The sequence below is a fragment of the Coloeus monedula genome (assembly GCF_965178545.1).
Source record: "Coloeus monedula genome assembly, chromosome: 7".
NCBI lineage: Eukaryota > Metazoa > Chordata > Aves > Passeriformes > Corvidae > Coloeus > Coloeus monedula.
Genome location: NC_138787.1, coordinates 38,355,109 through 38,370,376, shown reverse-complemented (window position 1 = coordinate 38,370,376; position 15,268 = coordinate 38,355,109). Strand labels below are relative to the sequence as shown.

The 15,268-nt window shown below is 40.3% G+C and overlaps 1 protein-coding gene across 1 annotated transcript in view; it reads right to left on the bottom strand.

Annotated features, from left to right (window-relative positions):
• The window catches only part of ACVR2A (activin A receptor type 2A), a 50,486-nt gene that overhangs the window by 17,702 nt on the left and 17,516 nt on the right, over window positions 1–15,268 (bottom strand). The window contains exons 2-3 of the mRNA XM_082284991.1: window positions 1,929–2,136; window positions 21–130 (exon numbers count right to left, since the gene is read on the bottom strand). Of these exons, the coding sequence (XP_082141117.1) occupies window positions 21–130; window positions 1,929–2,136 (318 nt within the window). The remainder of the gene's footprint in view (window positions 1–20; window positions 131–1,928; window positions 2,137–15,268) is intronic.

Sequence of the window (15,268 nt, the reverse complement as noted above, 5' to 3'; positions counted from 1 at the left end):
TCCCATCAGGAGGAACTTACGCTGCGTGACCTCCATCTCCGGGAAGTAGAAGAAGCGCTCGTTGCACATGTTGCCCTCACAGCAACAGAAAAACACCTCAGGGCTGTCCTTCTTCTCTATGCAATCATTCCTGCAAGAGAAAAGAGTCAAATGGTCATTAATCTCGAGCTGGGTTGTTTTTGTTCTGGAAAAAATATGTGTCCATCTTTAAAATTTCTAAAGTGAACATCATTAAATCGCCCAGGATAACACAGTGTCAAAGTAACAGCTAAACCTAATGAAATAAATTAAATGTTGGTATTTTATATTGCAATGAAATTTTATTACAAGAGAAACACATTTTTGCTGTTTTTAAGACAAAGTTAAAGAAAGCCACCAGAAGGACACTGAGGAACAGTTCACAATCTAGATTTAAACAGGACAAACAAGGGATCAAACAGCTGGTGCTTGACCATAAACCCACAGGACAGGGCTGGAGATAAGTGAGAAGGAGAAATTTTAAATTTTATTATACTTGTAGAAAGAAATGATAAAATTTCTACAATTTCCTCTGCCTACATTATGCTCAGGGACAGGGTTTATTTCACTGAATTAACTGCAGGAAAGACTTTTTTACTAATACTCTGTTAACAAATAAGCTGAAACTACTCCCATCAAGAAAGAAAAAACAGGCACCAACCAGGAGCCAGCCTGACAGCAGAATTGGAAAAGCCTGAAGAAATACTGAGGGATTTTAAACACAGCTGAACATTGTCAAGGAAGTTTTGGGCTCATCTTCAAAACTTGGGGTTATTCCCTAGAGCCAGCTCTTGCTGTCACCCTGTCCTGTGGCTTCCAGGGAACATTTTCTCTTTGATGTCCTTAATCTGCTGCTGTTTGGAGTCACCCCCACGAACTTCCAGAGCAGTAAAACCACCCCATGCTCCAAAGATAAGATTTGGGCTGTTTTGGACAAACACAGCACTGTGTGTGATTAGCACAAGTTACTTAATGAGGACTTACTCTGTTTCCAGCTCTTTCCTTACCGTCCTTCCTGCATTTGATTTCTTTTTCCAATTTCTTTTCTTTGCTCAAGGGAGAATTTAATCTCACAATTTTAGGATTTTTTAAGATTGTGGAACTGAGCTGTAAACTGTCATTAAAGCAGAAAACATCCTGGTGTGGGGGGCAACTTGATTTGGGAGAAAGGGCGTCAAGGTTTTCTTCTAACAATTCAACTTTTAAGAAACACAAAGGAAAACTTTTCTAAAATATTGCTGAAATAATTTCTAAATACTTTTTAATGAAGATCCACTGTGGATCTATTTCTTAATTCTCTGTCTTTTCAGAAAATAAATGTTTTGGCCCAATACAACCCAGAAGAGTATTTAAAAAACTGCAACACCATTGCTTAAGAGAGTCATGACCTTTATTCAGTCAGCATCTAACAAACCCCAAGTCCTGCTGTTACTGCTCGTGGGTACTTTCTAGACCATCTGTTAGCAACAAAATAACAAGGAATTTAGAATATTCTTAGAGCTGCCATTGAGCTTATTAATAAACTGCCAAAATACTTCCATGATTTGGTAAATTGCAGACACAAAGTGCTGACTTTCCAACTCTAAAGACTTTGGAAAAATCAACGAGAGAATTTTGCATCCTGGTTGCAATGATTATATTTGCACTGTTTGGCAATAACAAGGCACTACAGAATCTATTATTAATGGGCTAAAAAAGAATAAATGAAATACCTGGGTTCTTTTAAGAAGGTAAGACAACTGCAAACAAGACAAAGTACTCACATGAAGTCCGGTCCCTAAATACAAGGTAATTATTCACGGACTCATTTGTCTCAAGCCGTGGTTCCAGAGGGGATGACGTAGAAATTATGGAGAGGCAAAAGAGTTTACAGTGACAAATCAATTTTGAAAATTCCTAGGAAAACTCACCTGTCATAACAATTGATGTCATCCAGCCAGCAGCCTTGCTTTACAATTTCAATTGATCCAGAAATATTCTTCCATGTAGCAAAGCAGTGTCGCCTTTTATCTTTATCACCATAGCAGGGCTCGATCCCACTGCGATTGGTTTTATCCTTTTCCCAGTTAGCGTTGTAGTAGATGCACTCCTGTGTTTCTGATCTGCCTAGGATGGCACCTGGGAGGAATGGGAAGCACAATTAAATGGAATTCTGAAGAATCAGGCATATGAACCAATGGAAGCTGTATAAAAATATCATTTACTGCTTGTACCAATGTGCCCTCTCTCCCCTCTTTTTAATAAAGACAGAAAACATGTAAAGTTCAGCAGCATTCCAAGTGTTGAAACATGAAACAAAGATCTTCTGTGAAGTCAAACACTGACTTGCATAACTTAGCAAGATTTGCAGAAATGAAGAACAAGTCATGGCAATACTTCTCCATGAATAGCAATAGCAGAGAAAATTTAGAATGCTGAGCAGCGAAGATTTAATTAAAATATTTGCCAAACCAGGAGATTTAGCCAGGAAAATTCACCAAAAGGCATTTGTGCTTCTTATCTTGTTACATGAGCCAAAAGAGCAGGGAGTTCATCTCAGAAACCCCCAAAAAAGCCAAGAGGTGTTTGGGGGCAAGGGCATCACAGAATCCAAGAATGGTGTGGGTTGGAAGGGACCTTAAAGTCCATTTAGTGACCATGTAGGAAACCACTCTGGGATTCTGGGATTCTAGTGGAGATAACCTCAGAGTTAATGGGATATAAAGCACCAGTCTGGTTCCCGCAGAGGTGAAAGGTTGTTGGGAAGCAAAAGTGTTAACAAAATACAGGAAGGGAGTAAGAACTGCATTTTATGCCTGTTTTTTATCTTGTCAGACACTGCCCAGAGTGTGCCATCAATCTTCATGGAAGCTCCACCATTTAACTTGTATTAAACCCACGGAGAAACAGAGAGGGAACTCGAGAATCAGAGGATCCACTGAGGCAGGGCCAGGAGGATGCCAAAGCACTTTGCCTGTATTTATCTATACATTTAATATTTTTAACACATTACACAGCACCCTGAAGATCAGACTGGAAGAGAAAAGGTCTCCCATGGCAGATTTTTATGTATTTGCTTGCATCACCTCCTTTATCCACATTTATCCACAATAAATGTGACCCAGCAACCACTCCTTCCCATTCCTGAGGATAACGAGGATTATTCCCATCTGAGCCTTGCTGCAGCCCTGGGAGAGCTGAGCCCAGCACTGCCCATACTGAGCATCCCACATTGCTCCTTCCCAAAGTCCTGCCTCTGACGCATTCCCAAAATAGGCCGAGGCCGCCGCTTCCGTGCTTTGGGCAGGAGGCTGGCGGATCAATGGGAGAGGGGCAGGAGCCAGCTGGGAACGCTGCGAGGTACAGCCTGGGAACCATTATATTCCTTGTGCTGCCACGGCCTGACCTTTACAACTCTCAGCTATGGCAAGAAACAGATGAGGCAACAGATTGAACAATTTGGTTCTGTCAGTGCAATAAAGCAGAAGTCCTGGATTTCTCTCACACGTGCCATTGCTTTTCTCCCGCTGCCAAGCCGAGCTTTGAAGGACCACAGACAAGCTGAATTTTATAAAATTCAGGAACTGCAGTAAAACTAACGTTGCATAAATATTCTCCTTATTCCTGTCTTCTTTACAGTCAGGTTTTCTTATCCATTAGTTTTTTAATCCATTAATGCTCTAATCAGTGACTGGCAGCGGTCGCTCTTGGTTTAATGACCTTGGATCTGGCTGGGGCTTCTCACCTGAACGGGCACCTGCAATAGGTCTGGCCAGACTAACCCAGGCTTGGACAGACCAGGACAATCCTGGATTAATCTTCCCAAGCAGAAAATCAGGAACATGATGGAAGCAAGGCAAGAGGAGAAGGGGAACCACACAAAGAAGGCAGCCCTGAGCCCATCTGCTTCCAACCAGCTCTGCCGCTCCCTCCACAGGGATGGAGCTCCCAGGGGAGAAGAGCAGCTGGCATTCACAATAAAGCGAATTTATTACACAGAGCAGGTCTCTAATGAAACTCCTGTACCCATTCCAAGTGCACATGGAATTGCCAGGTCCTCAGAAAACAATTCCTGAACCTCAAAAGGCAAAATGCTGCTGTTGAAAGAAGCCATAAACAAAACTCCAGCAGTGTCCTATGGATAGAACGTGAGGTAAAGCTTGGGAGGAAAACACACTGGGAAAGCAAAGGGCATTGAGTACAGAACAGAGTTTAGTTTGGGCACGTTAGCCAAATCCCACTGGATATCTGTGTGTTCCCACTGCAGCTCCAGTGCTGCTCCATCCCTCACACTCGTGCCCATCCACGACAGTGACAGAGGGAACAAAAGCAACACTTGAACTTCTGAACCACTGTTAATACAGGAAACAGCAGAACTGGGAGCAGTTCCATTAGAGAGTACATGTGCAGCCTGGAAAACCTCACCTCAGGAAGAGCTGGAAGCATTGGCTGCCATTTTTCTATCAGAAAGACTGAATAACTGGAAAAAATCTACCAGTTTTTCAATTAAAAAGGGGCAAACAGTGAAATCTCTGCACAGCTCCTAAGGACTAACACAGCCTTAATTCAGGAAGGGATCACTGGGAAAGGTGCTGGATGGAATGGGAATTGTCTCTTACAGGTGTCACCACGTTACACCCAGGGGGGAAAAAAAAAGACAAACTCCTGGGAGTTCATCATCCAACCTTATCCACTAAACCTAGAACTGAGCAACACAACCTTATGGGTCTGTAATGCAGGAATGGTTTCCTGGTACTTTATGTGCGATGTGATAATGATCATCTCCCTCCTTTTCCAGGGAAGACTTCAACACTTCCCACGTCCTACCCTCATTCCCAAACCCTGCTTTTGCTGCATGATTAGTTGGTGACACCATGTAAAGACACAAAGGGCAAAGGGAACTGAATCTGTGAGCTCTCACTGGTTTATGAAATGTAACAACATTTTCACGCTGAAGTCATGAAAGTTGATGAAAAGCCTACAAAGATTAGTTTGATGGTGCCAAGGACACTTTTTTTTTTGCTATTCCCTAGAAAACTTACAATATATAAAAGAATTAAAGAGTGAAGTTCAGTCTGGCAGACACCTCTGCCTGTAACAGAAAGGTTACTTAAACTGTGTTATATTTGAGATGAATTTGAGCCCTTTAAACACTGAAATACAAGGAATGGAGCAGTTTATTAGAATAAACCAACAGAGCAGAGAGGCCTGAAGCACCACAGGGACTGAGTAACTTATAGATAGAATGGCCCATTCACCAAAATATCTCCATTGTAACACGCTGTTCTAGAGGAACAGAAAAGAACAGAAAATGCAGCATAAATAGAAATAACACCTTGGGAAAAAAAACTTCAGCTGCTGCACAGGTACCTTTTTCAAGTACTTGCCCATATGTGTTATTCTATTTGTTTCCACAGTGATCTCAAACACTTTCTAGCCCTACAAATATATCTAAGAACAGACTACAAATATAGACTGAAAAGGCCCAGCTTTGATGTTTCCGCAAGCAGGAAGCAGGATTTTATCATTCTCTATTTTTTCTGATAACACCCAGGGGAATATTTCTCAAAGGAAGAAGAAAGAAGTTATTTCCAACCTAATAAAGCAAACTGAGTTCCAAGAGAAAGGACTTTTTCTGTCCTCCTTTTACATGCCACGATGTCCCCAAACTTATTTTGTTGATTTTTAGACTAATATTAGTCCTATTCTCACTGTTCTCAGTGCTCCCAGGTCAAACAAGGACTGTACTTCAGATGAGCTGAGCCAAAGTACATTCATTAAATCCAAACACAGCAGCAATTAACTCAGGCAACGCAAGAACTGCAAAAAAGATAAACAAGGCAGGGAAGCAACAAATCACCTGCACTGCTGCCACACTGTCCTGGGAAATTTCAAAATTTAAAGATTAACCTGATGGTCCAGAAAGCTGCTTTCTTTTTCTAAAATAGTCTTTAAAAATAAATTAAGTTTGCAACTCTTGAACAGGGGTAAACTTGGTAAGTTTTAGTGTAGAGTTTTGTATAGCAAGAGCTGCATTTTTCTCCAGGATTATAGTGGGGGGAACAACAGGAAATCTGTATTTGCTAAGATATCTCATCATGTACTTGGAAAATATTTCAATTTTTTTGCAGTTCACACCTTTTCAAAATGGAAAATTTGTAGGGATGAGCCTGCCATAGAAGTATGAAATTCTGGAGCTGAGATAACACTTCTGAAAAAGAAGGAGAGAAGAATCTAGTGCTAGAAAATCGAAGGATGATCTACCCAAAATCTACACTAAGTCTTAAGAGCACAGGTTTCCCAGCAGAGTGGAAACTATGGAGGATGATGCCACCTAAAACCAGGGAACAGAAGTGAGAGGGAAGCAGGGGAAGGTGAGAGGAATAACACCAGTATTGTTAAAAACCCCTTGCAGCCCCTGGTTTGCTTGGTGGACAGTAACACAAAACAACTTTTTTTCACTCTGAGTCTTCTGGACTTACGGTATGGAAAATAATTTTTAGAGTCAGCTGCTCTAACCAATTGATGATGCTATTTTACATATATAGATATATCTTGGTTTTATTTGCATGGTGCTCTTGCTGAAGGAAAAAAAGCTGGAATTACTTTTGCAATTTGTTCCCTCAGTCCCTCCCAGCATTGATAGAAGAAATTAATAATGCTGCAATAGGATTTTGTAGAGAACTTCCATTTTCTGCCTTGTACTTCCAAATATTTTATTTAAGCCTGGATTTAAGGAAGTGGGAAAACCCCCAGATCTCTGGTGGCCAAGTTTTCCAGAATCCCTTCCGAGCAAATCACATGGCAGAAAATGGAGAAAAAGGGTCAGTGGCCATCTCTGTTCTTTAGGTAGAAATTAAAGTGCCACCAAGAGCTGGTTACCCCCGAGATAAAGATTGTCATCCTTTGGGAATCTCCAGAGACTTGGAGTTAAGTGTTATTTTTCACACTCCCCAACTTCAAGGGAACACAGTAAAACACAGGCTGATGTTTTCAAGTTCAAACATGCCACTGCTGTCACTGCGAGGTGTGAGCAGCACACAGCACAAACACCTCTCAGCCGCTGCCTGATGATTTTTGTAGGGGAAAAAAGCTTGACAGATCCTACAAAATGTTTGGTTTGAGGCACAGCCTTGGGGCTGCACTCGCCTCAGGTGCTGGGGGCTTTTAGGCATTGCTGGTCAAATGTCCCCTCCCTGGCACGATTACAAGATGGTTAAAATATTTCACAATCGGTAACAAAGAGCTCAAAAGTTTAAATTCTACAAGACTGAGACATTGGAAAAAAAGGAATAGGGCCAAACAGGCACTAATGCTAGAAATGCCCAGTTCCCACTTTGGATTATCCTCCTCTCCCCAATGCAAAAGCCCAAACACCAAGAATAATAGTAAGGAGAAACCTCAATTAATTTTTTGACATTAAAACTTGCAAACTGGGGTTCTGCTGCACCCTCAGGATCCTCATGATCCACCTACTCCTGGATTGCAGCTCAGGGAAGCAGCTGCCTGGAAGGAGACAGGGATTCTCTCCCATTGCACACAGGAGTGACACCATTTCCACACGGAATCTTGGAATGCTGTTATTAAACTAAAAAAGAGGCCCCACAGCATGAAAGGCACCAATTAAGCACCTAAATAAACCACCTGAGGACACCCAGACTGGATCAGGAATTATGAATCGTTCTCAGAGATGAGTCTCATGCTGGTGGTGGCAACCAGAAGCATTTCTATTTTGGGACCTGCCAGGGAGTTTCCCGGGAATGATCTCAGATACCTGTCAGAGCTGCTCCTCTGATCTGAGAATCCCAAAGCAGCAGAATCCTGCAGTGCTGCAGCTCACCAGATATGGGGAGCTCCTCTCAGTAATTATGAATCCCAATGAATTTCGGGTCAAAATTATCCTTTTTGGGGTTGGTGTTTGTGGAGGTTCTTCTCTGAGCTACAAAAGTTCCTAAGAACTTCCCAACCATGAGCTATGAAACGTTTAGGATTTTCTTCAGTGGAGGGTTGAAATTCCTGCAGCCTCATGGAGATGGGAAATTTGAACATATTAACACTTCACTAAAAAGCATTGGGAAAGCTTTATTTTAGCTGTCTCCAAATTTCCTTCTCTGGTCAGGCTGTAAGAAAAGATCAGGAAATTACATTTTCTGCAACCCTTCTCCTGCACTGCTTGTTTCACACATCTTCCAGGATCCTGTTCAATACAATCAGTGTCAATACTTCACCTGTATGCATAAAGAGAAATAAGGAATCTCCTCTTCACAGACTCCCTTCTGACCCTCAAAAACATCACAGAAAAGTTCAGCCAGGCTAATTACAAGAAATTATTCTACCTTTTGCCTCCCAAGTCAGTCAAGCACAATGCAAATGGAACAGTTTGACTGCAAAGCAAACAGAACCACACACCAAGTCAAACAAAAACACAGTCAAGACATCTAAGAGGCAAGCATCCAACTCCACATTTGATGTTTCCTCCACATGATATATCCAACCCCCACTTCTTTTTCTGTCTTACAGGACCTTATATAACTATCTAAAAGACAACAGGACCAGTGTGATTCTGCCTTCAACTCAGCTCTCCAACAAATCTCTCTGTGGGTGTCATGTCCCACTCGGTGCTATTGCAAGCAAAAACACCACCCAGTTATCCTACATGTGCTGATCAAGCTTCTTATTTACATTCCAATTCTTTAGCCATCGCTATACTTCTCTTTTTTTTTTTTCTGTGGTTACAACCAAAACCCCAGCATAAACATACTTACAACCAGGTTTTTTTAAGAATTTTTAAAGCATCAGCTGTATCCTTTTCCTTCAAGCTGGCCCAGCAAAATTTCCAAGTGCTGAGCTCATGGGCAGGAGCTGCATGGTCAGTGCACATCCACTGCCCAGCACATCCAGACAAGCTCCAGCTGCCCCTGTCCAGATGGCAGCTGGACAGGAGGAGAGACAGGTCCCACATTTGTGTAAACACCCAGAGGGATTACCTGGGACCTGCAGGCAAACAGGATAACGTGGAGGGGAAAAGGCAGAACCCAGCCGTGAAAAACTCAAACCATTAAATGTTCCTACTCCACTGAGCTGGAAACCTTCCTTACCCCTCCCTCTTTCAACTCTCCAACTTATTTATGGAGAATCATCACTCTGAGCTTCAGTCTGGATTCCACATAGCCCATGATCCTGGGGTTTTGTATTTTCATTTTCATTTCCCCACCTCATCCCAACAGGACTTCCCAAGTTCATCCTGCTCATACATGTGGCCAGAACTCCAGTCAGGACTTCAGCTATTCCCAAGGACTTCTCTGGTATGGATATTGGGTTTGTTTGCTAGGAAATACTCCTTCAGAAGCATTTTGGGATCAGCTGCATCACTAAAGGATGTCACTGGCAGCTTGTGGTGTCTGCTCTGATGCAAGAGCCCAGTTTGAAAAGCATTTTGGAGCTGTAGCGCAATCAAAAATCCGACTGAGCTGTGCAGCCTCAAACAGCTGAACTGGCACAAATGAGTGGAAGTAATTCCTTCCTTCAGCCACTAAACTTAAATAAATGTCAGGCTGCAGCATTACACATCTGAGTAAATACCTATCAGCATAAAAATGCTAATATGTTTGTGACTGCTGAACTCTCTTCCTGAAGCAAAACATCTACATAACCCCAAACTTCGCTGTATCTGTTTAATTCCATTTCCACTGTCCAGTCCTGTTGAGATCAAATTCCAAACCTTGTCTACATTGAAAGAATTTTAAACTTTGTGTCTTCATGCTCTGAAATCAGTGTTGATTATATTTAAAAATCCAGCAAAACTTCCTCTTTACCTCCAGCTAAAGTGGCTGTCACTTGAAATGGATTTTCTCTTTGTCCCCTCTCAGGCTGCCTCATTTTGCTCCCCGTGCCAGACTGTAATCTGAAGATTAAGTTAAAAATCCCATTTCTACAGCTTGAAACAACCATGTTTACAGACAGAACCACTGTTGACATGGCCAGCACATCCTCTCCAAAGTCAACTCTGCCAGGCCTCAGCTCCAAAGACAACACCAGGGCTCAGCTGCAGCTCAGCCCTGCCAACCACAGCGCTCATCCTCAAGGAGCAGATCCCGGGACCTCTGAGGGAGGGAAGAGAAGATGACAAAGACTTTTTTGACTCAAGTTTCTTATTCTGGACTTGTTTTCCAGGGATCAGGGAAATCCAGAGTCCAGCTACCTTATGGAGTCTTCATTAAGTAAATGTTTTCACTCATAATTTAAATACTCTGATCATTTTTAACCCCCATCATCACCTTTTCATGCTCCAAAGACACTCCAAGTGAGCTTTCCCTCAGGAAGTGAGAACTGACAGATTTCACTAAAAATCACTATTAGGACTGTTTTTACAGAGAATAAATTCAGATATAAGTGACTGGTAAACTATTAAAAAATCATTTATTTAAGATTCAGAAGAAGAAAACAGCAATGGAACAACAAAGCAACTTCTTCATGAACCTCAATATAAAACTGTTTTTCTCTTCCATTTTTTCGAATCTTTATGGATTCTCATGAAGCAGATTTTGCTGTCCACTTGTCCTCTTTTCAAAAAGTGTTATTACTAATTGTATCCAGAAAAGCAAGACCAACACCCAAAAGAACAAATCCAAAAAAGAAGCATTTCAAGATCAAAAGGAGGTTATTAAAGTCAGCATAATACATATTAAAACTTAACTCTTTTTGTATTTCTAATCAGAGCTTTAAGAACAACTGACTGGAAAAGGGAGCAATTAAAAATTACAATCTTAAAAGTCTTTTCAGAGCCTAACTCTGTAGTAGGGACTTTAAAAATATGCTGCATATTGGCCACCCAGCACATTTATTGGCATTAAAACATTAAATGCAGCAACTCCAGCTCCTTTAAATAAATCAGCTCTGATCTAACATGAGATTCAAATCAATACAAAAGTAATCCAAGACAGCAGGTTTTATTTCTCTTACCTGCCTACAAGCACTTACAAATAGTTTATGTTTCAATGTTTGGTGTTTTTCTTAAGGAAACAACTTATTAAAAAGAATTGCTGTTAAATTCCAGCAACTTGTACTCCTTAAAATAAAAATTTGGAGGATTTATATATATATACATGTATTTATATAAAACCTACCAACTAATTTAGGAAAAAATCCAACTAAGAAAAAGAAGACCAAAATATTCTTATTTCTGGTTCTGTATGAGTAGCAACAAATCTGATGTCAATCTACACCATCTAATTTAACAGCACAAAAATACCTTTTAGAAACTGCCAGAATTATCTCTAAGTATGAAAAAATTAAGATGGGTTTTAAAGGTTTTAAGCATCTAGACATTTAAAAATGAATAAATCAAATTCAATCTCATTTAGGAATCATTCACACAGGCTGAGGGAAATGCAAGTCAACAGGAGCATCACTGTTAGGAAAAGTATACAAAACAACACTAAAAAAGTGCTACTGGATATCAGAATTTTGGTAAAACACCCCCTGATTCTACAGCCCACACCTGACACAGCATGATAATCCCAAGCTATTTCAGTTTATAGCTTGCACGTCAATGAAAAAACTGCCTTCAAGTGTTCAACTGAGCCAGTGTTGCTTCATTTCACTTGGCAAGGAAGCCTTAAAAACCCATTTGTTACAAAAATGTTATACCAAAACTGCAGTGTTAACTTTTCAATGTGCTAATTTGGAATATTTGGATAATTTACAGGAATTTTGTTAAGAACTGACTCTCAAGAGGCCCTGCACAGATCCCAACCACACCAGGATCTATATTTAGAACAGCAACTCCAGTTCAACCAGTCCATCAGTTCTCTACTGGGTGATGCTTTTAAAGCAGGGGCAATCCAGATCTGCTGGCTGAGACTTGCATTAAAATATTTGCTTTTAATTCATTTTCCCCCTGATGCAGCATCAACATTCAGGCAAGATTACAGATCTCCAGAATGATAACCGTGTTGTAATATAAAAATATTAATTTTTGCTACAGAACTAAAGAAAAATAAATTTTAAAAAATCACACATAACTGCCAAGTCACAACAAAGCCAGAACAGTTTTAGCATTTCATAAAGATTGGAGGAAAAACTAAGTAATGAACAAATACAGAGCAATGCACAACTCGCTGCTTCCTACAATGGATTTCCAAGTGGGTTTTGACAGCTAAATATTATTTAACTTATTGTCTGCAATGCCTTAGGTCTAGTCTCTGTTTCTAGGAGGCCTCTTAAGGCATCATCTGGTTACTTCTCTATCGTTCTGTGTATTGGATGAGCTCACAGAGCCCGGTTCCCAAACCTGGATTTAAGACACCACTATGGTCTAGAAGCTACAAATATTTTCTACACTGTAACCAACAGACTGGAAAAAAAGCACTCAGTGGTGGCACCGACAAAAACTGAAATAGAAAACAAACCCCATCCACTTTAATATTTAATGGAACTACCCAAAATGTTTTAATGTTTTACTGACCGACCAACAAATAGATTTAGTATTAAAAGGTTTACCTTCACTTCAAACTTCCCCATAAAATACATCGAGTTCTCAAATCGGCCCTAAACAATCTTAAGGAATAAATAAGGGAATAAACAGCAAATCAGAATATTTCAGATCTTGGAGAAACCACTTCAGTTGTACTTGGTGCACACAAATGAGGAGCTGCTCGTCTCCCTAAGCAGGCACAGATTTAACACCTAAACAGAGACTTGAGAAACTCACGTCCTTCAGCTCTTCTGCTCTGCCATACAGAATTGAAAATTGTACTCTGAAAAAATGTATTTTATTTGGGTACTTTGCTGCGTTTGACCCTTTTCCAGACCCTGAAGCAATCCAGCTCCATCCCCCGGAGCTGGAAGGGTGGAAATCAGGAAGAAAAATCTTGCTGGATGGAGCTGAATGCAATGGATAATAACAGATCACCAATATCAGAGCTGACACAAATACAGCTGAGTGCAGCACAGGATCAAAGCATCCTCCACCTTCCCTCAGATCTGGATCCAACAGCAGGGGAAAAACCCACTCAGTGCTCACCTGGTTCACTCCCTGGGAGTTTAACTAACTAACTAATTTGGAATCACATCTGCTGGATCTGAAATAACCCAAACTACTCTTTTAAGATACAAAATAAACATTTTTGATACTTGCTTAAGTATCCAAATGTGTATTTTCTCCAGCATTTAGAGATGATACTGAATCTCTTTCTCTACAAACAAATACAGTTACAAAAAACCAGCTAAGAGACTTTCTGGCATTCGCGAAAGGAAGATGATAAATGTAATACAACCAGTTTTAATCAAGATCAAAGCTGTAGGAGAATGCAGACAGACAGTCTAGACTGCTTTACTTTGAAAGCCTAAGCATATAAAGCAACATCTGCAAAGAACATTAATCACATTTAGTCCACAATCTTATCACCTCCCAAGCAAGCAGAAACAACTTTTACTTAAAAGTCATATGCTTCTATGTGACAAGCATTTTTAATTACCTTTAAATTAGATATTTATCACTGATTACAAAGCTGTTCTTTTCACTTTGAAATAAGCTGATGTAATTTGAAATACACTTGCAGAGTTCCCTGGACAAAGAATGCAATAAAGTATTGGTAAGGAAGCTTGGTGAACAGCAACAATCATTTTACACCGCTGGAATAAAGCAGGAATTCTCTAAATACTGAATTAAGTTCTGATTTGCTCCTCTGCATTTCAGACCATAACTCAGCAGGCAGCAATAAAGTGTAAGATTTTCTGCACAGTTTTCTTTAGCTTTGGGAAATGACTTGAGAAGATAAATAATCAGCTTCTTTTCAATTTTCTTTCTATAAAAAAATTTATCTCGCTCCTACATTTTAAAGGGGAATTAAAAATTGGAGAGATGGTGCATATCTACATATAGAGTATTTATGTGATTTCATACATAACTTTCAATACAAAAGTAATCTATTCTTTGTTTACCTTGGTTTATTTTGTTTACATTCTGGTCCATTCTCACTTACGATTTTGCCTACTCACTAGCCATCATTTCATTTATTTTGTTAAAAGTGTCTTGCATTAAAGTTCTCCCTTCTGCCAAGGTTTTCATACAATCTAGCCTTCAACAAGAGCCTGGCAGAGACAAGCCCACAAAAAAAAATCCATCATCTTACAACCCTGAGGCAACAGCTGTGAAAATTTACAACATTATAAACCCACAGAGGCAAAGAATAAAACTGGGAATTTCTGCACTAAGCTCAACTTCTCCAGCAGCCCCACATCCCACAGGAGAGCTCGTGAAACGCAGCAGCAAATCCAAAATTTATGAGTCTTATTCAAAAATCTCAGTGTTAAATTCCTCAGTTCAGAACAGAATATGCAGCCTCCCCTGCATCAGGACTCACTGAAAATACAGATTTTTAGGATTTCTACCTTTCAGTTGGAAATCCCCTCTCTTTGCAGGCACTGTCAGCCATCCTGCTGCTCCTGGCTCCACATGGACTGAGATTCCTCAGTCCCTCCATAAATTTATAGACAAAAAGATGATTCCTGAATGGCTTTTTTCCTCAATCATCCCCAATTTGTCGACTTTGCTGTTCCAATTCTCAGCAGCAGAACAGAGGTTTTCCAGCCCCAGTAACTCATCCCATGCTGAAACAGTGGAGATTTCATTGAATTGCTGTGGAAAAAGCACCTGGTTTGTTCTTCCTGCACAGGCAGCAGCATCCTCCTGAAGCTCTGCAGTGTTCCTGGAGTGCTGGAGTTCATCTGCCTGAGCTATTTAAAGAATTTCCTATCTTTAGGCCTACTGACAACACTTTTTTTATTTTTTAATGTAACTTTAACCTCCCACAAAAAGCAGTTTAACAAAGGGAGACTCTGCACACCTTTTGAGACTCCTACACCTGTGGAAATTGGAATGCCTGGAAAAATATCCTCACATACTACGAATTAAGTTCATTTCTTGGTGTTATTTTGTTATTTAACTGGGCACCTCATAGAGCCACACCAAGGCAATCTATTTTCTGGCCAATTTTCAATTTGCTTATCTGATCAATTCTACGACGATTCTTCAAGTTAAAACAAATTACAAGTATTTATGAAGAGCAGGAAATTTTAAAGTGCTGTAGGATACTGCAGAGGCTTTCTCAGAGCTTGGCTATTAATCTTCAAAACCACGGGATTGGTTTGGGCTGCAAAATTTTAATGAGGTGAATTTGACAGAATAACTAGAGCTAGACAGCTGCTTTTAAAAGAGCAAATAAAATTTAGTTTCAATCCTAACTCCAGCTACATGAACTTCAATTTT